Source organism: Perissodus microlepis, chromosome 13 (genome assembly GCF_051167445.1).
Source record: "Perissodus microlepis isolate ML-2025 ecotype Zambia chromosome 13, ASM5116744v1, whole genome shotgun sequence".
In the NCBI taxonomy this organism is placed as follows: domain Eukaryota; kingdom Metazoa; phylum Chordata; class Actinopteri; order Cichliformes; family Cichlidae; genus Perissodus; species Perissodus microlepis.
The window spans coordinates 13,046,855-13,071,532 of record NC_140473.1 but is presented as its reverse complement, the minus strand read 5'-3'; the positions used below and the strand labels follow the sequence as shown (position 1 = coordinate 13,071,532).

The 24,678-nt window shown below is 39.1% G+C and overlaps 2 protein-coding genes across 3 annotated transcripts in view; one reads left to right on the top strand and one right to left on the bottom strand.

Moving 5' to 3' along the window:
* The window catches only part of LOC146374803 (uncharacterized), a 99,747-nt gene extending 93,159 nt beyond the window's left edge, over positions 1-6,588 (top strand). Inside the window, exon 53 of the mRNA XM_084948978.1 lies at positions 3,437-6,588. Within this exon, the coding sequence (XP_084805104.1) occupies positions 3,437-3,537 (101 nt within the window). The 3' untranslated portion in view covers positions 3,538-6,588. The remainder of the gene's footprint in view (positions 1-3,436) is intronic.
* A 562-nt stretch (positions 6,589-7,150) lies between these two features.
* On the bottom strand, positions 7,151-24,051 carry col9a1b (collagen, type IX, alpha 1b). 2 transcript variants are annotated; one of them, XM_084949329.1, is made up of 34 exons: positions 23,505-24,051; positions 22,540-22,623; positions 21,940-21,960; positions 21,515-21,577; positions 21,375-21,410; positions 21,230-21,292; positions 20,241-20,294; positions 19,859-19,894; positions 19,667-19,690; positions 19,504-19,557; positions 18,492-18,545; positions 18,261-18,293; positions 18,123-18,179; positions 17,977-18,030; positions 16,403-16,456; positions 16,231-16,284; positions 15,060-15,113; positions 14,449-14,502; positions 14,273-14,326; positions 14,121-14,174; positions 13,950-14,003; positions 13,454-13,498; positions 13,286-13,339; positions 13,153-13,206; positions 12,995-13,048; positions 12,325-12,396; positions 12,119-12,154; positions 11,970-12,014; positions 11,824-11,856; positions 11,569-11,715; positions 9,815-9,869; positions 8,710-8,898; positions 8,511-8,588; positions 7,151-8,282 (listed from the first exon to the last, which is right to left on the bottom strand). In XM_084949329.1, exons 1-34 carry the CDS (start codon positions 23,844-23,846, stop codon positions 8,086-8,088), a joined length of 2,412 nt encoding a protein of 803 aa, XP_084805455.1. In that variant the 5' UTR covers positions 23,847-24,051; the 3' UTR covers positions 7,151-8,085. The 2 variants fall into 2 exon arrangements, with proteins under 2 accessions (XP_084805455.1, XP_084805456.1); XM_084949330.1 differs by lacking the exons at positions 21,940-21,960; positions 22,540-22,623; positions 23,505-24,051 and adding an exon at positions 22,013-22,410 and having other exon boundaries at positions 7,152-8,282.
* Between the last annotated feature and the right edge of the window lie 627 nt (positions 24,052-24,678).

Below are 24,678 nucleotides of genomic sequence, written 5' to 3'. Positions count from 1 at the left end.
TTCTGAATCCTGAAGATTTCCAAAAAGTCACCAGCAGGCATCTTGGCTTTTTTTTTTTTTTTACATTGGAGACTTTATCTATATAATACCTTACACCATCACCAGCAGTTTTACAGCAACTCTGGAACAAAGGACAACGCGTAAAGTCAAAAGGGTCAATTATAGTGCTGAACATGCAGAGAATTACCACCCATCTCTGCTGTTCTCCTCAGTTCTATGGAGCATTTTACTGTCTTTAAGCTCATTGTTTTAGTTTTATGGACTGCAGAGTTACTGTTTTTGTCCCCCCCCTCACCTCTATCAACATTGTTTCAAGCCACAGTCAGCAACTGGATTTAGCATAGCTCATTATATACTGATTGCCTCTTTTGACACAGTCCTGCGTTTTTAAAATGTTCAAATAAGAAAGTGTTTTAATTGAAACCTCTCACTAAGCATCAGCCATATACTAATAAAATGGCAGAAACTATGCTATTTGCACCTATGTATGAGGGCACTTCTGAAAATTGCCCTCCTCGTGTTTTAATTATACCGCAGGCATTAAAATGATCAGGAAGAACAACCATTACATTGACCACCCCCCCTTTCGCCATTATTTATAAAGCTTTTTTAGCTGCCCCCAAGAAGGAAAGAAATGTGCCAGGGCTGAGTCAAGTCTCCAACCTTTAATTCTATTTCAGCCTTCAATTGGTTTCTCAGCATGTTAGAGTCAACTTGGCTTCTAGATTGCATTATGTTCTCAAAAAACCCCTGTGCTCCCGCGACATAAATAGGACCCCAATAGAGGATGAATTTGGCGGTGGCAGAAAATGACTTCCGCTCTATAAAATGAACTGCTTGGTGTTGTCGTGAACGAAAGGAGACAAATCAAGATGTCAGCATGTCCTTTGTCGTGCAAAATAACTAAAAAAAAAAAAAAAAAAAACCTCACTATATCTTGATGGAAGATGAGAAGTGGGGTTAACTTGCTGATTTTCAGCCTATGACTGTAGGAGTGTATGTATGCACATAATGCATGTGCAGGGGAAAGATATCTTGGCTGTAGCTCCACTGGAGAGGACAAATCACAGCTTTTGAAAGACATCATCTCTGTAGGCACACAGTTATAAGAAGCACCTGCAGCTCAACTGGTGGGGGTTAGAGTTAAGCTGTAGTCACGTCTCAGGAAGACCTTGAAAGTGCTTAAACTAAGTGCTATCAACGAGCTGGCCCACTCCTCTGGTTTTCCTGGTGGTATTCTTGACACTAGCCGTACATAGAGCAGGTTCCCCTCAGACTCAGACTGGGATATGTGAGTCACGTAAATGAAATTTGCACAACTTTGATTTATCAGTTATAATATAATAAATATATAAAATAAAGGGTAAGAAATCTGTCTGGCAGGCTCCACAGGTCGATGAATCAAGGCACTTCTAATCAATCAGTATTTTCAAGTTGTTGGGTTTTTCTTTTTGAGAAGTGACCTCATACTGTAGTTGCTATCTTTGCACCCACGTGTTCGTTCCCTGATGTGCTCTGATGGTAATTAGACCTGAAGGTGCTGCCGTTGGAGTGCATTAGTTCTGAATTGTGCCAAATTAGCAGGGTAAAGCTATCAGCTGTACAAAGCCACTTAAACTTGTTGTATAAACAAAGAGAATTAACAAACTGGAACATAAGGTACTTTAAATGATTAGGGTTTTTTTTCCTGTATCTTTCCACCGCCACGATACTGTGGATAGTTTGTCTGAGCACTTAAGCAGTAGATGGATGTGGCTCTGATGGAAAGGGCAAGTTGTGTTTTCGCAGGGAGGTAAAGGACAAGGCAGTACCTGCAATTCTCTTTGTACAAACTATAGTGGAGGCATGGCTCCCTCGAGCTGTGAATGGGTTGACTGATGTAATGGACACTCCTGTGGCAGGACTGCAGTGAAGGGCTTTTTTTTGTTTTTGTCTCTTGTCTTTTTTTTTGCAGGCTTTCTGAGAAAGAAGGTGTTATTCTTGGTGTTGTTTTTGTATATGAACAATATACGAGAGACCATGAAGCAATGCAGACCGCTTTGACACTTCAGCAAGCTGTTGCTTAGTAACATGAGATACTAATGTCTCATCGGCCGCGATGACCTCACCATATCAGAGAGCGAGGATGTGTTCTTCCTCTCTCCTCCATTCTCATTACAGAGAAACCGGAGAATTCATTAATTGTAAATGAGATGTCCTCAGTTCTGAATGATCCTCCAATGCAACTATATAGTGATCTATTGATACTCACTGCAGTCCCACTTTGCATTACATCAGAGGAGCATTTCTCAATTAAATGAAAGTAAAGAAGAAGAAGAAGAACTGCGACTGTAATTACAGACTGATTTTTTTAATTGATTTTAAAACTAAACAAATTAAATGCAATTTAAAATGTTCTAAAATAAAAAGACCGTGTAGAAGCTGCACCTAATATTTGTTTTTTATTTTTAATTAGCCTTGCAATTAGTCTTTCACGCTTTGAGAAACTGGAAGCAGCAAACCTTAGAATGGCTGAGTCATTTTCTGATCAAATATTGACTAAATTAACTACGCAGGAAATTTTATCTCTTGTGCTTTGAAATGCTGATGAATAATTCTCAATAGGAATTGTCGTGTGCTTGACACTTGATTTCAAAGACACTGCTGGTTTAAAAAAAAATGTATACATTAGTGAATATAAATGGAGCAGATCTGCTAACAAACCAAAGGTAAAAATCTGTCTGGGTCTTGTTTTAATTCTTCTAAACATGTGTACAAAGGTAACACTACCCTGGATACACTGGCTAACCTTTTTGCTTGTAACTTGCATTTAAGTAAAATAAGAATACACAATTCCCCGATGCTTATTTCCAGTGGTGAGTTCAATTTAGGACTTGCAATACATTCACGATAATAAAGAAAAAGGCCCTGCTAGCCAGCCCGCTCGTTAGTCGAAGGAAATGGGGAAAATGCAACTTTAACAAGAAATGGCTTGAGAATAGTGATTTATCTTGGTGGTTAAAGCTGGAAATACTTACAAAGCAGATTGCTCTGTGAATGGAAGGGGTTTCTTTGTCTTTGTTTTAACATTAATAAACATATTTGTACATGTGTTTGTACAACGAATTTATCTTACCACACTGCTAATTTTTAACTCGTGTAGCTTTCTTTACTTGGAGATAGTATACTTTTAATACTCCGTGCAATTTCGAGGTCCGTGTGAGTGGTGAGAGCGGGACTTCCAGGCGATGATCTAAATGTAGCAGAAGCACTATAATGTTCACAGCTGGCTACCCTCCATTTGTGATTCTGTACAGCTCGCCTGTATGGACAGTGAATGGCTGTGAGTGTTTGTGAGGGGAACATGTGCCTGCTTTATCACTAATTGAAAGCTCTTCTGAATGATGATAAAGTGCAGCCTGGTGCCGTAATTAATGCACTCTAATTCTCTGTGAAGGCCCACCTGGGATCTCTTCTCGGGGCCCTCCTGGCTCTCCAGGGCCCCGTGGACCCCCCGGTACTTGTGACCCCAGCAACTGTCTTCTTCCATCTTTGTAAGCCCAGCAGAGGGGTTTGAGCTATTATGAAGGCAGCCATCCAGCTCTGAGCTCAGTGCTGCAGCCACACAGCAGGGGAAGTCGGAGAGACTCACCGCTGACCTCTTTTTTTTTTTTCACTTTACTAAAACACTCAGATGCTGTCTGGGTTTTGTTTTTCTGGGATTGCTGTTGGGTTTGTTTTGAATACAGCTGAAATCTTTTTGCAATGCAGTACTTTTAAGTTATTTTCCTTTTTTTTAAATTTCATATCCTCTACTGTGACGTGATGCATTCCTTGTCAACTCTCATGTCTTTCAAGACCATGAAATGACTCCTGTCTGAAAAAAAAACACCATCTTAATTATGCATTTGCCTCTTTAATGGGCATGTCTATGCACTCTTCTGTTCGCACTCAGATAAGCTGTTGTGCCAACCGAAGGTACATCTCATGTTTCTGTGTTCTCGTGCGTGTTTGCACGAGTTTCTGTGTGTTTGAGGAACAGATTAGCTGAGCGAATGTACTTATTGTACGTGTAGGTGTGAGAAAATAGCAGATTTATGAAGCGCCTTATGTAACCAAAGTGCAGCCGACGTGTCTGATATAGAAATTATTTATTTTAAGCCGCATTCTGCAAGAATGTATTTTCAAAATGGTCATAATGAATGTAGGAAATGTAGCATGAATATTGAGTGACGTTGTTACTAGAAAGTGGATTTTCGGATTACCCGTAATCCCGATGGAGTCTCTGGTGACACGTTTGCGTCGTGTACAACGATCACTTTTAAAAGAAGCTGACGTATAATTGTCGGTTAACGCGTCTTCCAGTTTTCTGCAAGTCACGAGTTGTTAACTGAACGCTCGTCGGCGAGGTTTGCCAAAGCTTTTGTAAGACAAAACCAACAAACAGCTCAGTGACACTGTTTGTCTGGAGCTTCTTTTTTTTAGCCTTTTACATCATTTTTCTCCACATGAAATGAATGTAATTTAAATGGCGTTTGTGTTCAGTGATTGTAGCGTGACCCTTCATTTAGCTTTACTGTGGAGTTAATCTGTAAATATTGTGTATTTTTAATTTTTGTTTTTCCTTTTCATTTTTCTTGTGTAACGGGGTGCGTTAAGGGACCTGAAAACATCATTTTCACCCATTTTTTGTCATTGTAACAACACGTTAAGGTTCTCACCTGTCACACAGTGCTGCAAATGATTAACACATATTGTTTACAAGGTGTCGTGTATGACAATTCCTCTGGTTTTTATGTATATTTTTGATTTTCAGAAACACAAAGGAGATCAGAATACTACACTACAGCTAACAGACGCATCAAACTTTTCATGTACTTGAACTTTCTTGTAATCGCGCCGTGGTGTTTTTAACAGTTGGGTTTCAGGGAGCTTTGAGACTGGAGTTTCAATTTATTTATGTGCTATGAATTTTCTGAAACCTTTGAAGCCTGTGCATTTTATCTAAACAGGCCGTGTAAGTGTAGTGTAGATCTTGTGCAGAAACACACATTTTAAGAACTTAAGTACGCTAAAGATGACAAAGGAATTTTTTAAAAATCCAGCATTTACACATTGGATTTTAGTTTATTCACTTCTTTAAAAAGTTTTTGTTCTTTCAAACTTTATAATCTCACTAAACAATAACTTTTTTGTGTAGAAGAAAAAGATAATTAGCCTGTAGTGTATATTGGTTTCCTCAGGTTTTCATTTTGAGCTCTGTTTAATTAGAGCTTGATGCAAAGGCTTTAATTTTACTTTTAAAGAGTCCTGCTGTGATTCATGTTTGAAACGTTCTGTGTGTGTATCTGAAATTTGGTGACATTAAGAGCTCAGTTCTTTCTGTCTCTCCTTTAACATCTGCTGTTTGACACTTTTTTCCCTTTGTACTTCACAGTCATTATTCTTCTCTTATACATGTAAATTTTAACTCACATCTTACAGAGTATCTGGAGAGCTTTTTTCCCCCCTTTTTTTACATTTTTCTCAGCATGCCAGCTTGGTTTTATCTCTGCTAAATTTTATCAGACTGGGTGGGTTTAATTTTAGAGGAGTACTGAATCAAACGCTTGCCACAAACTTCATTTGTGAGTTGAAAGAGCCCCCTGCTGGACATGTATTTCATTGCTTTTGTAATGTGAATGGGAAACTATTATTCTTTGCTTTTGTAGGCCACATAAAATCCCCTCCTTCTAGGGGCTCCTGTCCTTTCATCAAAGTAATTTTCATTTTCGGTTTTAATGGGTTCCCGTCAGAGACAATAACACTGACCTTGATGAGATTCAAATGAGACAGCATCAGCAAACTAATGTGACCTAAACTTTTTCAGCGTGCTGATGAAAGCACCTCCCTCCATATATTGAATTTAGCTTCAATTGATATTAATGTGCACCAGTTTGTGGCTTCAGTTTAGCTAAACAGCATAATAAGTAGGGAGGACACAAATTGGCTGCTGATGACACAGCTCACTTCACTAGAAATTTGAAGCCATTCATATTACTCCAATTGTTCTAAGTGGAAAATGTCAGATGAAAGCAAACTCGTGGACGGAGTCATTGAAGGTTGAAGCGTCCTAAAACAATAACACCGCTTTCATACGTGCACGTGTTTCTTTCTTTTTTCCTTCTTTTTTTTTTTTTTGCATATTCTCTCCAGTAATGTAAGTCGATCCGGTTGCCACATGTGATCTAATCTTGTAAGCAAAGCCTGTAATGAGATGTAATATGTAGCAGACTCTCAGCGTGGTCCCTAGGATTAAAAATGTCTGCCTGCTGGTCTCAGTGAAACTGATCTCTGCTCTTTTATAAGCTCATGTTGTGCCGTGTGACTTCAATGTTTGTTCTTTGTTTGAACACCTACCTCAGTCTTGGTTTACCACAACTACATGATTAGATTTGTTGTTGTTGTTGTTGGGGGGGAGACACCAAACCAACTGTTGCCTTTTAACTGAAAAAGCAAATGAAAGCCTCATGTCTATGTAAAAACACACATATTGCAGTCCTGTTATCAGCTGACGTGCTGATGGGATGACAGAGAACAGGCGCAGTGATGTTCCTGTTGTTGGGGGAGTGTAAGGGGGAGTGGAGGGGGGGGGGGTGGTTACCAGGCATCAGAGGTTATACTTTACAGCCTTCTTTGCAGCTTCTTTCATTTACACTGATTAATGGCATCTGCCTTACACGTGTGCAATAAATGTTATTCAGTGCGTGACTTCCTTGTATATTCTGCACTTACACTTCTTTTCAATAAAACTTTATTCACAAACCTGATGCTGTTTCTGTGTTAATTATTGTTCTTTTGTTTTGGGGGGTGGGGTGGTAGCCAGTTTACTATTTCAACATGCTTTTTTTAAATGTGGTAGCGTTAATAGCGAGGGATATATGTCAAACTAGTTTGGAATTGAACTTATTTAAGCAGCTGTGACATCGGAGAAACAACTGAGGCAAACATTGTCACTGGAACATTTATTTAGTAGCTGCTCTGGAGATTTTTGACTATGTCATGAGGAAAAGTGCTTATTTCTTAGAAGAAAATGGAAATTTGTACCTCTGTAACTGGGAAAGCACCATCTGCTGCAGAGGATCTGGTGATGTGATTGAAAGGTGCAAACAGCTGGCAGATTGTGAGACTGTTTAGTCAGTTGTGACATTTGTATTTTATTTTATTTTATTCTTAACTCCGGTTCTTGGAAAAATGGTTAAGAATCATTTCCTCATACTCTTTACAAAATATCTTTTTATCTTTAATCACACCGGTATACAGAATAAATTAAACACTCCATATGCTGTCCTGTGTATTTCTTACTTTGATGATGGTTTTCCCTCATCCTTCAAACATACTCCCACATATGCACAGCTGTGCTCTGTTGTCATTCTTTACAATGAGGTAACATCTCACATCAGGGGGTTTGTAGGGAATAGAAGTAACCACTGTTCAGTTTTTACAGATTTACACCATACAGCAAGCCTGAAAAGACAGTCAGAAATGTAAAACTATATATTCAAAAGAGGGTATCGGAAAGGTTATCTTTGGAAGATCAGCTCATAGAGACCATGATGGTTTGAAGCCCTCAGCTCCCCCACCCCCAGAAAATCCTCATCCTGATTTAATTTAGTTAATTATTTGAGATGTTCTGGGAAAAAGTGGAGGAAAAGGAAAAGCTTTTATTTCGGAAAACGAGTTAAGGGAGACCACAAAAAGAAAATTCAGGCAGAGGTACAAGGAGAGTGGGATAAACAACCATTTCTGGTCATTTTTATATGTCGGAAATGGGAGCACAGTCCTGAATATATCAAAACATCTCTCAGGTAGAAAAAAAACACACCAGAACAGGCTAGATTTTTGCAGCGCATAAAAAAATATATATATGTGTGTGTTTTTCCACGACTCAAAGAGGCTGGCTGCTTCTGATGGAGATGTGGCTGGCACAAAACATGCTCGTAAGACAAGAGGTTAGCGAATCAAAGGCACTGTGCCAGCTAGAGCCCCTGGGAAGAAACTGTGAAAAATGCTGTGTGCTCAGGGGAGATAATTCGACAGTCTTTCTGTTCTTTGCCAGAATGTCTCTTAGTTTCCTGCAGGTCCCTTCACATCCAAGGACTGCTGCGCAGCTCCTGCCTGAAGGTTGCAGGCTGATGGGTCACAGTAACCATTAGGACCGGCTGGACCCGGAGGCCCGGGCACACCGAGCTGTCCAGGAATGCCAGGAGGTCCCCTCTGCCCATCCTGACCGTCACGGCCATAGCCAGGCCTTCCTGGTTCCCCTGTGATGACAAAATATGCTTTACTTAGTTGCTGACTTTAACAAACAGGTTAACATTTATCCTTAATGTAACAGCTACACACATAATTTATTATAAAAGACTGTTGGTTGCTTTTCAATAGATTAGATTTAGCAATGTAGGCTTTATTATTTTATTTTTAGGTTGTTTAACTTTTGTAATGTGTAATTGTGCATGATGATAGTCATGCAGAGATAAAAATGTACTCACCAGGAAGTCCAGGTGGTCCAGGTTGACCTTTTGGTCCTCGAACAATGGGTCCTCTGGCCCCTCTGTCTCCCATGTCACCTTTAAGACGTATTATATAATGAATGGATTTATTTACAAAAAACAAAAAGAAAAAAAGAATTGTGCCATTGTTTTGTTTAATGTCTAATTAAAAAGCAAATAAGGAGAGCGCGTTCATCACCTTTGGGTCCTTTTGCTCCCATCTGTCCTGGTGGCCCTTTGAGTCCTGGAAGGCCTCTTGAGCCAGCATGCCCGGGGAAGCCGTTGTCTCCTGGAGGACCAGGAGGCCCCGGTGGGCCGGGTTTTCCAGGTAAACCAGCAATGCCAGACTCTGGCCTCCTTAAACTAGCAGCTAACTGAGCCAGCTGTTCTGTGGAAGCGCAACAGAAAGATGATGAACCATTAGGTGAAAAACAGTCACTGAATGCTTCTCAACAGCTCTAGTTGATAGTTATCAAGGGAACTTTCAAGGCATAACACTTGAGAATAAATCATTTGTCACCAGAAGGCTCATTTCTAAAAACTGATGTCACACTTAGGTCCGAAACAATTCTCGCGTGGCAGCTCTTAAACTTGAGCACTGGACACGATGGAGGTGAAAGTGTGGTCATGATATCCCTCAAGCCTTTCCTGCTTTTAACCTTTTTCCATAGGACACCAGCAAATTGAGCAGAAAGGAGATAATATTCTTTATTTCAAGCAATCAGTGACAGAAAATTTATGTTCATGGTGCAAAGGATCTAATATTAAACTCCCGTGGCTCCCTTCTGCACGGTATTTTGCACTTAAAATTCCAGTTTTCTGGCTCCTGATGAAAATTCATGCTGTAGCTGCTTGACTGCTCTTTTTTTTCCCTTTTTTTTTAAAGATTTCCTTCCCAGGCAGACTCTTTGCTTGGAGCAGAGGAGTGTAGGTCTGCTGGAGGTGAAATTAATTTTTCAGCACATCGGGTATAAAATAGTCATGAGGATAGGAGATGAGTTGTGAAGACGTAAGAGCAAAAGAATGAAGAGAACAGAGGTTGTGACTTCGGTGAAACATTTCTAAAACTCGGAGGAGGGATCTTTCATCCATCAAATAAACAAAGGCTGAAGCTTATTTCATGTTTTGGCTATGAGACCTTCGTTTTTTCAACTTCAGAGTATTCAGCAACCACCCGGATAAATGAGAAAATGCAGCCGTGGCTCTGTGTGTGGTTGTGTAATGAGGCATTCTGGGACGTATTAAAGTCATGAAATGAGGCACGGGGGAGTGATAAATGGGGTCAAAGGCCTATCTTTTCTTACCTTGCATGACTCGCATGCAAACTTGTTTGATGTGCTGATCACTTGGCTGTTTACCCTAGAAGGGAAGAAGGAAAAAGACGACTTAATAGATTTCATGACAGAGTTTAAGGCATTTAATGCAGAGACTCAACAGTGAAGCAGACCATCTTAAAATGAAAGATTATTAAGTCCTCTTTATGTTGAGAAAACACTGCTGTTCTTAGGCTTATATAACAGGATTAACAAACACAAAGTGCACAGCGGTAGAGCAGAATACCAGGCTTACTTTCTCCTCTCTTGAAAAGTTGACATTTGTGGAGATACAAGTGTTCCCCTTACAACCGCGCAGGTGTTGAATTTGAATTTGGGATTTCACTGATCTTGATAAGGAAGCATTCCTTTTGCTCACCTCCCTGTAGAGGGATGCCAGAACACCGGCAAGCCGGGGGCAAGTGGGGATTCACTTCACGCAGACTGAAGTATCAGGTAAGTGCAGAAACTTCAAAGATATCAGTGAAACAGTATTTCAGGAGCATCTTGAATTTTGGAGTTTGGTGTACTCCCTGTTGCTATATGACACTCGTCTGTGTTATTATTTATTTTGCAGTATTATTAGTATATCAAAGCCATCAAAATAATAAAAGTGTGTATGGCTGTGATGAACCCTATATTAACTTAAAGGTTTACGATGTGTTTTTTCATTAACCTGCTTATTATTATTCTGAGGGAAAAAATATGTGAGATTATATAATTACTTCCTAAATACATTTAAAAAAATAAATACATACCTACATGCATAAATTTATTTCTAAAAAAATAAATGGATGGCATGATGACGCAGTGAGCTCAAAGAAACAACGCCGCAGTTCAAATCTAGGCCCAGGTACGGTGGCGCTGGGAGGTCAAAAGTACTACGACTTTAAAAGAAAATCACAAAAACACAACAAAGTGTTTTTGGGAAACATTAACGTGACAGAACAGCTGCAGGCGTTACAAGCTAACAGTATGCGGCTAATAGAAAGCATGTAGCTACAGTATTTAATGAATCATGTGACTAAAACACACAGTACCTGCATCTTTTTCTCCCTCTCCACAAATGAATCTTCCGCTTCTTTTAAAGCGTCTCAGAGCGATCCTGCACATGCTTTGGTTTCTGTCAACTTCTGCATGTCACGTTATTGTCTCCTCAGAAACATGCCTGTTTTGTTTCGTGAGCTTTTGCAGCGTTTTTCTACTCGCTGGTGTTTTGTGTGTTTTTTTTTAGTTGCAGTGCATTTGACCTCTCAGGGTCACCATAGGTCTGTTGTATCCTTATCATTTCACAGTCTTAAAGTTTTGTTCAAGTTCCATCTGAGTATTATCTTGTTTTTTAATTCACTTATTAATTATACCTAGAATTCTTTGTGGCTTTTTTTTAAGTAAAACACTAAATATACACTGAAATCATTGCATTATATGGATTGATCGTGTTTTTGCTTTCTAAAGCTGTGGAAAATGTGGCATGTTTGCATACTCTGTAACACATAAGGCAAATCCTTGATTCATTTTAGAAACCACTTGAAGAAACAAATGACAGATAATGAAATTTTAGCTGGGTTCACATCACTTCTGCTGAAAACCATTTATATAAGACAAAATTGTTATTTTATGTAGTAACATTTATTTATTTATGTATTTACAATTTGACTATTTTATTTATTACATTTACAGTTAATTGTAAGCCTTAGGCCCGAGAGTTTGGTTCATGAGTGGTAACTTCTTTCTCTTGGACCTACCGCAGGACCCTGTGTTCCTCTGACTCCAGGTGGGCCTCTGTTTCCCTGCATGCCCCGTGGTCCAGGTGTGCCAGGTGGTCCTTCAATGCCAGGCTGTCCTCGACTTCCCTCGGGACCTATTCTGCCAGCCTCACCGGGGTTACCAACCTAAAAAGACAAGAGCTTTTAGACTAGAAGCATTTTAAAACCTCAGCACATTGTCAGTCACTTGGCACAAAAGGTTAAAAAGGTTAAAAACAACGAATTTCAACTCACTTCCCCTTTAGGGCCGGGTTCTCCCGAGTCACCCTGTGACAAAAATAACAAACACAAATGTTGGAAACATTACAGATGTGCTTTGGTAAGAGCGAACATGTAAAATATGTCAGATTTATCCTGTTAGTGTTAGTGTAACCACTTACAACATCCCCCTTTTCTCCTGGATTTCCCTCATCACCTTGAACTCCCTGTGAAAAGAAAGGAAAAAGTTTTCAAATAATCTATGCAAAGAAACCCATTTGTTATTTAAATTCAGTATTTTCCTGTTAAGAGAGAATTAATTCATTCCTACTTGCTCTCCTTTGGGTCCTGGTTCTCCACGATCTCCCTGTAATTTATAAAAACAGATGAAGACGACATGCAAAACTCAGAAGTACAAAATATTCCATTTGTATACTCTAGAGGGAGCCGATCAGCTGGTTGTTGTTGATTATTGAGTCAATTTATAACCTTTTTAGCATTTTTTAAGCAAATTGTCTGAATTTTTTATTTACTTACCCTTTCTCCTTTTATTCCAGGCAGACCAGGAGGACCTGGGAGACCAGGAAGACCAGGGTCACCTTTGGGTCCCTATAAAAAATAAATATGTACATCGGAGAAGTCGAAACATTTAAGCAAGGATAAAGAAAAAAAATGTCCAGCACAGGCCCCCCTGGCACCATGCTTAGAAGTAACTGTCATAAAGCTTAGCATTGCTAGTCATTCTCTCCGGCGTGTTTGAGTGTGTGCCATTCTCCCTTTGATCACCGTCCGGCTTTCTGAGGAATGCCAGGAGAACAGAGAGCTCTTTCAGCCCGCTGCTTGGTCTCCCCTTACTGTGAAAATAGACCTTGTGTGAGATCCGGCCTCCATCTATTCTCTGAGACATTCCAGCTAAACAACAGCCAGGACTTTAGAGTCTGAAGTTTCCCTCTCTTTGGTTTCTTTCATTCAAAGTTTTTTTTTAAAAAATCTATAGATAATTAAGGAATGTAGTCTACCAGCTTTTCTACTGATTGCTGTTGTTGTTTGTTGGGGACACATTGGTTGCCAGGCCTTTTAAAGTGATGCATTTTCCCAATTAAAGTAAGAATGTAAGCTAATATAAGCTAAAAAAGAATAAATGTTTTCCCAATCAAAATGATTCACTTAACAATTACAGTCTAATGAATTTTTCTTTATAACATACCCGGGGACCTGGCTTTCCAGCGGGACCTGCAGGACCTTGCTGTCCTCTATCTCCCTGTAGGTCAAAAAGAAGATGATAAGAAGGTGAAATGGAGTAAAGTTTAAATCTAAAACACAAGCATAACAGAAATTCTTCTTGGGAAAAAAAAAAACACTTACAGGCTCACCAGTGGGCCCGACAGATCCCAGCTCTCCCTGTTCTCCACGCTCACCCTGCAGTAACACGATACAGTGTCATAACAGAGGTGACACTAGCTATACTGATGTTTCCACAATCCCTGTTCATACTTACGAGTTTGCCAGCAGATCCTATTGCTCCAGAAAGGCCTGGGTTACCAGAATCTCCCTGTATAGAAACATCAAAGCTTATTTCAGATAGTAACAATTTAAGAGAAAAAATAATAAAAATCAATTAACAACAGAAAAATCTTTTTTTTAATATATTGATCAGGAAAAACACCTTAGGGCCACTTGTGCCTTTTGGTCCAGGTACACCAGGCAAACCCTAAAAACAGAGGACATGCATTTATATACGACACTAGAAAAAGGAAAACTGCTTTCAACCAGAGGAGCAATGTACCATTCTTAAAATGAACATCACCATAACGGTAAGAGAGGATAAAAGCTGGGTTAGTGGATATAATTACATTTTGACACAAATAAGAAGATAATAACTCGTAAGGCTTTTGCAATCATTCGAAATTTCAAGATGATTCTCATAAATTCCCTAAACTTGACACATCAAAACTCTGTTCTGGCAGTTGTGCCTGAGGATGACAGTAATCACTACCTGACAGCACCGTCCTCTATATGCGCACTGTGTAATATTCATTATAAGATGCGACCCAACAGTTCTTTACTGAAATGTAAACCCAGAGAAAATATGTGAGCTTAGATAAACTGTACCCGTTGAAATGACTTAGTTGTGACAGTTTGAGTTCAGAGGTCATACTCACTGGAAGCCCTTGAAGTCCAACCTCTCCAGGGATGCCTGGCTTTCCAACGCTTCCCTACAGGGAAACAGAGCAAAAGATTAATCTACTGAGAAAAATAGATGTGTTTACTTTCTATAATATTGCAAGTTTTAACACAAGTTATAACTATTAAACAGTGTAATAATGCTAAACCTTTGCTCCAGGCATTCCAGGAATACCCTCACGACCATCCACACCTGGTAAGCCCTGATGAGAAAGGAGAGAAAGAACAATGCATGGTTTGCTCACAATGTGCACTATCTGATAATCACAGGATTATTTGTCATCACTGATACAACACTCACAGACTCGCCCTTGGGACCTGGAACGCCTGTGAGTCCTCTTGGTCCTTGAGCACCCTAAACAACAAAGCAACCCAATGGTCAATAGTTTCTAATGGCTGTAAACAAACAGTCTAGTTATTCTTATGTTTTATTTATGAAAATATTCAAATCTGTGATGATAAAGTGCTGCTGCTTACTTGTTCGCCTTTAGGCCCGGGTTCACCCATAGCACCTCTTTGGCCTACATCCCCCTGAAATAAGTTGTCAGGTTATATTTACATGTCATCTTTAGTTCAAAGCAATCTTATTTATGTAGCTCTGTTTTACAACAAGTCTGCCCAAGGGACTTATATACAATATAGCAAGGTAAAGACCCCTCAATATTCAGGCAATCCACAATGAGCAATAAGAGAAAGAGGAGAGAGAAAAAAAGAACAAAGAGACCGAGGAGAACAAACAGGACAAAATGCAAACTATGAGAAAGAGTACACTAAAGGTAATGACATTCAGTATTTGCATATAAACAAATCAGGAGTGAAAACAGGGGGCATGCAGAGGAAATGCTCAGTGTTTCATGGAAAGTCCTCCCAGCAGCCTGGGTCTATAGCAGCATAACTAATGAATTGTTCAGGGTCACCTGATCCAATGCTAGCTCTAAGCTTTAAGAGATTTAAGCATAATCATGAAAGGAGAGTGGATACTTTCCCAAACCCCAGTTCAACTTAAGAGGAGCATGAACCCTCTGCCTCTCATTCTAGTTTTGGTAACTTTATGAACCACAAATGTATTTACATTGAAACAAACTTACAGCTGCCCCTGCAACACCCTGTGGACCTGGATCTCCATCAGGACCTCGAGGTCCCTGCCAGAGAACAAAATAGGTATTAATATCATTTAATTACAACACTTTACCAATTAAACATGATTGATCTTGATTCTTTTTTTTTAGTAAAGTCTTTTTACGATATTTTAAGTACAATAAAATACAGCACAGACTATTAAAAAAAAACAAGAAAACAATTTAAACACATGATCTTGAATTTTAAATCTAGCTAGTGTGTTTGGGAAATGTTGTGGCAGGTCATGTTAACCCTGTGTTGGTTTTATAATGTGGCATATTATAAAGCCAACACAATGTTTTTTAAATCAGTGACATGTCTGGACTGCAATCAGTTAAGCTAGCACCCACAGTCTTTAACTGTGTAGCTATGCTACTGTAAGACATGGGAGTAGTTTGGTATTGTCTTGCTGAAATAAGCAAGACAATACTCATAAAATATGATAATATTGATAATAGTAACATATGATATCCTGAAATAGAATTTGGCACTAATTGCGCCTTCACAGATGTGCAAGTTACCCATGTCCCATCAGTTGTACCCATGTCACACCATTAATACCATAAGCAATGCTGGCTTTTGAGCTAAGTGCTAATAACAAGCCACACGGTCCTTTTGCTCGGGAATATATTCCAACCACAGGATAGTTATTGATCATTTTGTTTCAAATGAACTGCAATTGAACAACATTTCTGGATCCTTTTTAGGCTATCTTTTCACTTTGCATTTATGGATGCAAGAAAAAAAAATTGTGTTTACTGCCAACTGTTTTCATAAGTGCTTGTGGGCGACTGCAGCATCTACACTATAGAATAATGTATTTTTATTAATGCAGTGCCCTCAGCAATATTATTCAAGACAGGACTCATTCAATTTATGGACCATGTTACTGTTCGTTTGCCAATCAAATAAGTTCATCTCTTTTTAATTGCTAAACTTTTTTCACTTTATTTGTGACTACTGGTCCATTTTTTAAATGAACTCATGGTATCAAATTCAAAAGTAACTCATATTTTCTCCAGAACTTATATTTTATCTTTTAAGAATATTTAATTTCAAAATTAGGGTTTATTTAAATGATTTAACAATTACTGTTTACATACATGGTGTCGTGGGCTTAAAAATGAAAGAAACATTTACCCTCTCTCCCTTTGGGCCCATCATTCCCATAGCTCCACGAATTCCCTGAGGTCCCTGGATCAACAAACAGGTTAAGCAGATGCCTGGTGAGCATATAACAGAAGACAGAACAGTAACAAACAAATTGTAGCTTGAAAGACTCTTAATTCACTGATTAAGCACTGTATCTCACCCTCGGTCCTTGGGCTCCAACCTCCCCTGGACTTCCCTGCTCTCCCTCCGCGCCCTCGATGAGTGAAAAAAGAAAGAAAATCATTTGAAAAGCAATATTTAGTTAATCAGATGAAATATTGGGCTGCAAATTTAACTACATTATAAGAGTGTGGGCATACTGTGAACCGTGATGGCACTGGCAACCTATCAGCGTGTTTCTTTTGCAGAAAAAAACAAATTGATGTTGCTCTTATCCACTGTGTGTTAATTAGAAAATAGGGGCAGCCATTCTGAAAAGTGTTTAATACCCACTTCTTAATGGATTGCAAGTGGGGAAACCAGACAAGCATTTAACCGGTCCCCAGCTTTGCAAATTACAAATAATATATTTGCTGCCTCTGTGGTACACCCGAGAAAGCATATCCATTAAGACAGATATTTATCAGGACCAGAGCGGAGCACATTTTCTCTTGTTAAAAAGGGCAATTTATTCTTTTAAATATGCGAATCAAAACCAGCAATTAAAATATGTAAACAATATATGGATGATAATGAAATGTTACATAACAAGCCGAAACTAATGCAGTCAAACAGGTCAGCCGCTGCTTTTATTATGAGAGAAATTAGTAGTGCTTGATCAACTACCATCTGATGTAAGATTCAGAATTCATATTCTTCTATTTGGACAATATTCTTGCTCTTCAAGAAGATAAAAGTTATCTAGACTGTTAAATCATTCAAAAAATGTCTTGATTTTCTGGTGATTGGATTTTTTTTGGAGTGAATGAAACAATAGTCTTCATGTTGGGTGAAGGTTGGAGTCGGGTCATATGTAATATGCAATTTAGATTACCATTGTCTCCTTCGACTTCAAATGTAAATACACCCCATGCTTTTATATAAATAGCATTGCTTTCTACATCATGCCAGTTTCTTCCATATAAACGCAACATTTACTTATTCTCTACTTCAACATTACTTACAAATATCGTGAGATAATACTCTTAAAGCCCCGCACAGTGCCGTTCTGTTGTTAACTGTAAATATCTTTGCGTGTGAGAGTTGTGTGAATTGCAGGCAGGCAAAAGGTGCCTCAAATGAAACTTTCAGTGAAGGAGAAAATCACTCTCAGCGAAGGAGTGCAAGCTGACAGTAAATCATATCCTGGCATGGGGGTGATAAAGGGAGATAGCCCCAGACTCATTTCCATTTATATAGTGCGTGGACACATTACAGGGAGAAGCTAGATCTGCTTGAATGTCATTTCGAATAAATCATCGCCCGTGCATGACAAGGAGTCAGAGAAATTACACACAAGCTTGTATCACTTCCTCTTGAAATTGAGCAGCACAAATAATCCTTGTCTCAGTGGTGTCGGGAATCAATTTTTTAAAATTTAAGTCACGCGTATTTTTTTCCCCGATGTGCAACGTTGTGACAGTTGTGGGGGGAAATCCAGTGTTTTTAGTGATTATTTACACAGTTATAGGAGTATAAATTCACTTTGTTTATGTGCCGAGTGTTTATATCAGTTCATATGGCTAGACATAGTCATGGAGTAGATTTCATTTGGCAAGCATTAACATATTTTACCTTGTGTCCTTGTTTCCCAGGTTCTCCTGCTTCACCCTTTGCACCTTTGTGGCCCTAAAAACAAGGCAGATCTATTAAAAAAAACAACAACACTATTTTGGGATACTAATGTGATTTCAGAGCAAACAAAAGTGACTTCTACTCACCTTCATGCCAGGAAGACCAGGATGTCCCGAGGTCCCAGGTGGACAGGAGTTGGGACACTAAGCAACCCAATAAAAGTCAGAAAGTATTCCTAAAATCTAGTGTAAAAACAAAACAAGAAATACGGAAAGTAATTTTACCAGATCAGTGCTGCCAAGCACTCCAGAAGCACCCTGAAATGGAGTGAAAACTGCAGTTAACATTTTCATAATTCAACATCATCAGTGATTAGAGGAGCTTGTAAATACGCTAAAAGAAAGACAACAGTGTTTATTGATGGCAGCTAACCAATTAAACCTAATAGCTTTAACATGTACATCTAGAAAGTTTGGAAATTTCATCAAATCCCAAATGAACCTTTAATCACTTACTCTGGGCCCTGCTGGTCCACGAGGTCCCTGTGGCCCTCTCACACCCATGGCCCCCTGTGATAAGAGGTGTAAACACATCAAGTCTACACAGGGAAGGTGTGCACATGGTGTATAATTGCTAACATGCAAGAGGATAAAAGTACAGCAAGGCATTTCTTGACGTTTAATCACATGCAAACCAACATTACCAGCTTACAATTTGATTTTCAGAATAAAAGATGTGGATTATTATCTACAGAACACAACCAAACTATTAACAGGGATTTTTAAACCACTAGATTTTGACTCTGATTGTGTCAATTATATCGTTATATACAAAATAAACTGTAGCACAGCTGGGTCACAGGAATGTGGATTTTTTTCTTTTGGATATTTAATGTACTGTTTCATGTTTCATAGGACAAAATATATTTACTGTGATTAGAAATGTATATTATGATTTATTTTAAAAAGGCAAAAGCCCATCTTTGATTGAAAAATATGATTTATATTTTTGGGGGTTGACTTTCTTTTTAGACAAAATGATTATTTGTAATAAAAAGAAAACTGAATTGATTAGATGATACTTTCAGGTTGGTAACAGTGTGTGTGAGTATGAATGCATTCTGCATGTGCACATATATATTTTGTCGCTTTATAGGGGTATTAACGCATTGTACCTCTGTCAGTTTACTGACGTTACAGGGTGTAGAGATGTACAATGCAACTTTTATATGTTTATGTATTTTTGGTGGTTTACGCATTTGCCTAATAAGCTAAAGACCCCCGGTGAGATCCTGGAAGGATGCAAAAATCCTTTTAAGGATGTATCAGTAAGGGCTGCCAGATCAAACATGTGGAGCTACCTGCTGTGGCTATTTCTTGTGAATAAGGAAATGGCTGTAACAGTAGTTTCTTCTTCTTTTATATTATCAGTTTGTAATCATGAAAGATACTTGTATCCTCTTGTATCCTCCTCACTGTCTCAATAAAAAAAGAACGACAATGGTCCTTTTTCTCTGTTTCTACTCACAGGTGGTCCAGCTTTTCCCAATTCACCCGGAAGTCCTCCAGGTCCCGGTGGCCCCTGCTCACATTTCAGACCATTCAGTATTACTGACACATGTTGAATACAAAATAATTTAAACTTTTAGAATTACAGGAACTTGTATTTGTTGTGTAAACAAATTACTTACAGGGGATCCATCTGGCCCAACACCCTGAGGAGACGTACAATATGATTCAATATGAGTGATGTACAGGGTTTGGTGAACATAGCAATGACTTAAACACTAAAATTTAGACAGCTTCTATATCATATGACTTCCAGGTGGCCTCGATTGGCTATATCCTGTGACTGGTAGGGTTCAAGAGGAAATGTTACTTACAGCTGCTCCACGAGGTCCAGGTTTCCCAGGTTCCCCCTAAAAAACAAACATAAACTTCAGGATTAGGTATGAAATTCCATTTTCAGGTAAAACTGAGCTATTTGATCCTGCAAACAGTTCAAATTAACATTCCTTCAGCTCATCACATGACTGAGCTGGGCCCACTCGGCCAAGCAATGTTTAGCCTAATGAGGAAAGATGTTGGGGCTTCGTGCCTCATGGGGATTACACAGAAGACTTGCAGGATTAAGTCTCATTTGTCATGAGGAATTGGTTTATGCACTGCGGCTCTTTCTGCCATGCCAAAAGACTGGACAGCAGCTTGGCACCATTTCACTGACAGTCTCTGAAGCAGGAAAGCAAAGGCTCATTAGTCACTCACTTTCTGTCCGGGGGGACCGTCAGGCCCAGGATCTCCAATGGGGCCTGTCAAACCCTGCAGAGAAGAGTCATCGAGTGAAATTAACACATCATGGCAAATCTCAAAACAAATCAAGTGCCTGTTTTGCTCTTATATTTAAAAAAAAGACACTTTCAGAATTTAAATATGTTGCTTATGATGTCAAAAGGAAATGCCTTTCACCCCACCATCCCAGTCGATATTTCCAAATCGATCAGCTGATTCCCATATGTTACATCATCAAAATACTTGTGTGGGAGGAATTCTGCTCTATTCTGTCGGAAGTGGGAATAACTTGACTTTAACACCCCAGAATTTTAGTTCACGCTTCTCTGCTCCGTCCACAAAAGGGTTTTCAAATTATCGAGCACACAAGAAAATATAAGCGCCAGGTCAGAGGGCAAAACTTTAGGACTGCAACATTCCTCCGGCTCTTTTCAAACACGACACTGAAAGAAATCATTCCACACTGTTTTGAGAATTTTCAACAGGAGACACCAACAGTGGCCTGCCAAACAAAGCTCCTATTGTTTGTCACTTTGGGTGCAGTTTCTATATAGGCAGTGACTTTTTTTATCTTATATTTTGAATTAAGTAACTGATTTGGTCTGTTTAAACTTCTAAAGTGAAAGTGAATTCACCTAAAGACCAAAATGTAAGCATAATATGGGCTTTTGTGTTTTCCTAACCCACTGTTAAACTCTGAAAAGAACCTAAAACATGCAGATGCAAAGGAAACTGGGACTCGTTCATCCTGTCAAATAAATTCCTCAAATTTTTGCACACATGCACTAAGATCCCCTTCCACATCTAAAATTTCAGTGGTCCCTCCAAAAGTCTAACATACAAACATGACCTATAATGTGGGAGGAACACATCTTGTGGTCCCACCCCCTTTGCAGGTTTCAGGGTTTCTTGATAACTTTATAAAATAATACTGATCCTAATAGTACAAAATATACTTCACTCACATCATTTCCAGGAATTCCAGGTAATCCTCCGGAGCCAGGTTTACCTGCATCTCCGCCGGGTCCCTAACAAAGGTTACAGATATTCAGTGAAAAAGACACACAATTGATACAATTACTTAAATCTCTTACTATATGTAATACTTACAGGAGGACCGTCTTCGCCATCGTCTCCCCTCTCTCCCTGAAACAAAAGAGATTTAATACTTTCAGGGGTCCAAACACTGAACTATTTTTAAAGTGTCTGACAGATTATACTGACAATGGTGAAAAACTATAAGCACTTACAGCAATGCCGTCAATTCCTGGGACACCTGCAGGTCCAGGGGGGCCAGGGGGTCCTTGGTTATTCTATGTATAATGAAATTAATTGTAATGTAATTATCTGTAAGTATCTGATTACGTTTCTGATAAATACCCAACAATTTTGTCCCTCTGACAAAAGCCAATATGAAAAGAGCAAGAACAGGTGCACTGCCATGTTATAGACAGGACTGTCTCTGAAATACTGAAACAGAATTTCGGCTTTAAATTATTCAGTAGCTGACAAAACATTGAAACAAAGAACCAATTTAAATGAAAGCTGAAAATCTTGCATTTTCCACAACAGATTGACGCTCAAACAAATTAACCTAAGAAAGAAATCCCAGTCTAAGCATAATTGCAGGTAAATTAACTTTTTGTTTGACATGCACGCTTGCAGAAGAACTTACCAGCACTTCTGCCACATCTGTCTAGAGACATAATAGAGAAAACAGGGAGAGAGAGAAACATAATGAGACTTACTTGAGAGGAGCAAATAAGGACAAGCTGCAAGAGCAGCACCAGAAATGGCCCTTTAATGCGCTGGGCCCCTGTCATGATCTCCCCTGTGCAGGAAAGGTAAAAGCTGTAGTCCTTTCTCTGGGGTTTGTTGGGTTGAAGGAGCCCCCTGTAAAATAACCCAACTGACTCCGGCTAGAGCTGTCTAGACAGCCAAAGGTCCCATAGCTTTCAGTGGCTCATGTATATTCATACAATGACCGGTTACAGGAAGTGATTGGAGGGTTTCCAGGGGAACACCACAGGGAGGGGCTACATTGCTGACACTACCAATAGGCAGGATCAGCGGTTTATTTAACCTCTGCTACGACCCAAAATGAATTTTATTCAACATTTAGTGTTGCCGTTTATCTTTATATAAGAATGAAAAAATTAAATTAAATTAAAGACACAAAGAGATAATAGTGGTCAGCAACTTGTTCTGTGAAGCGCAAATCTTGGACGCTGTTTTGGCCCATTCCCCCCTCTTCATTACAACTGATCATTCTTACCGATGCCCCGGCTGGGAGGTCATAACATCCTTTCTTCCGGGCTCGAGTCACATCGCAGTGAATCAGCATTGACTGCAGTTCAAACTAGAGAAATAGGGGGGAAAAGCACAATACCGTGAAAGTACAGTACAGTCTATGTCCCAAAGGTTAGGCCCTTTAATAATATATCGTCAGTTAGGATAAGACAATAAATATTTAAAGAATAAAACCAGAAAACTAAAACTATCGAATAAGTTCATGCTTATGGACAGGGAGCATATCCGAACATAAACAATTATTATTATTATTAATAATAATAATAATAATAATAATAATAATAATAATAATAATAATAATAATAATAATAATAATCAGTAAAGTTTGGATGAGGAGACCACAGACTACCAAACAGGATGCTGGAAAACCTTGCTAACGGGCGCCCGGAAGGAAGAACTCCTGTGCATATAAATAAAAGACTGTTTGGGGGGCGTTTTTGTTGTTGTTTTCATAGTAAAAGCTTTGGCGCTGCAATCACTTGAAAAATATTTAAGTTGTAATGTCACTATATTGAAGTTTATGGGAATAAACGCAAAAGATTTATACATCAGAATGAAGACATTTGAAAAAGTGCAGGCCTGGGGTCACGTGGGTGGTCAATCAAAACAGTCCTTTTAATTATGAATTCTATTTTTCTATTATAAATAATGAAAAGTCATTATGTATCAGGGAAGTGTGTCTTTTATGTACTTAACAATCTGCCATACTATATTTTGTGTAGCTTGAAGCATAGCCCACAGTAACAAGAAAGAAAGAAAGAAAAGGAAATTATCTGTAATGAAATAAGAAACATTATGAATCGAAATATATTAGGTCTAAGACCAATTATGGTGTTAAATCCTAAAGTACTGTTCCCTACTATATATGGGTCTGAAAGTGGGCGAATTCCATCAACTTTAGTACTAAATTTAGTCCTAAAAGAGACATACCGGAACTGCTACCACCGGATTATCCTTGAGCTTTCCTATTAACGTGAAGCCATCAAGGCTGACTTCTAGTCTGGGTGGAATATCCTGAGAATCCATCAGGACACAGTCCACGAAAAGGGCCACAGAGTCCCTGCTGATTTCCAGGAACACTCTGTGCCACTGGTCATTGAAAAGAAACCCCAGGGGGCTGAAAACGACAGTCTGCCTCCCTCCGTTTAGCGCTGTGAAAGTAAACTCCAACGACTTGGATTCCCCGTTGAGCCTGACGGCCATCTGCTCGTCGCCGTTCACATCTTGCATTTGCCAAATATTCCAGTTTTGATTTACGGTGCTGCCACTCATGCGCAGCACTGCCACAAATGCAAACTCCTCCGGCAATCCAAGCGGATAGGCTGATCTGCAGCATAAAGGGTGCACAGTTATTAAACCCTCAGAATATTTTTTTTTCAATTAAAAATCAGCGGATCGATCAGAATGTATGAACTTTCTTGATTTTTTTAGACTGTTATTAATGACTCTGTTATAAAATGAAACCTATCGACATCTCTTGCAACACGAAGGTTTTATTCTGTGTGTGATTTGTGTGGAAGTTAAAGATGGGTCACAAAAGGAAAGGGGTGGAGCAGGTAATCGCGCCTTTGATGGTCAGGACCATGGACAGGGTAAACGGCATTAAACCAGATAAACCACTAGGTGTCGGTGTTCACTCACACATTTCAAAGCACAGCACCTTACCTTGTGTTGATTCTGAAGTTGAATGCTGGGCCTATTTGATAAGCAACATTCTGAGGAGATGGTCCAGCCACCTTTTTCACAGTGCCCCTTCTTGCCAACTCAGCAATGTGGAACTGCAACATGATATAAAATCCTGAAGGACACAAGAGTGGTTAAATATACATCTTATACGGCTTACAATACAATAGTCCTTATTGTTTATGTGCAGTTTAAGTGTTCCTTTAATGTCTATTTACAGAGAAAATGTTGGGGTCATTCTCATTATACACTCTTTTTTTCTTTTCACAATAACATTACTTCATCTGTATTATATTTTGAGTCCACCTGGGAAATGATCCTCCCCAATGCTGATCTGAGGGCACATGGACTGCTGCTCCAAATGAATACCAACTTGAGATGAAAATCTCACAGCTGCAAGAAGGAAAGAGAAAGTAGTCAA

What these genes read in the sequence shown, in the direction of transcription:
- col9a1b (XM_084949329.1), bottom strand. Translation starts at nt 23,846, where the DNA reads ATGAGTGGCAGCACCGTAAATCAAAACTGGAATATTTGGCAAATGCAA. An exon ending in CTGGTCTTCCTGGCATGAAG is followed by an intron (nt 18,031 to 18,122) that starts GTGAGTAGAAGT and finishes CCTTGTTTTTAG; the next exon opens with GGCCACAAAGGTGCAAAGGG. An exon ending in AAGGCACAAGTGGCCCTAAG is followed by an intron (nt 13,340 to 13,453) that starts GTGTTTTTCCTG and finishes GTTTCTATACAG; the next exon opens with GGAGATTCTGGTAACCCAGG.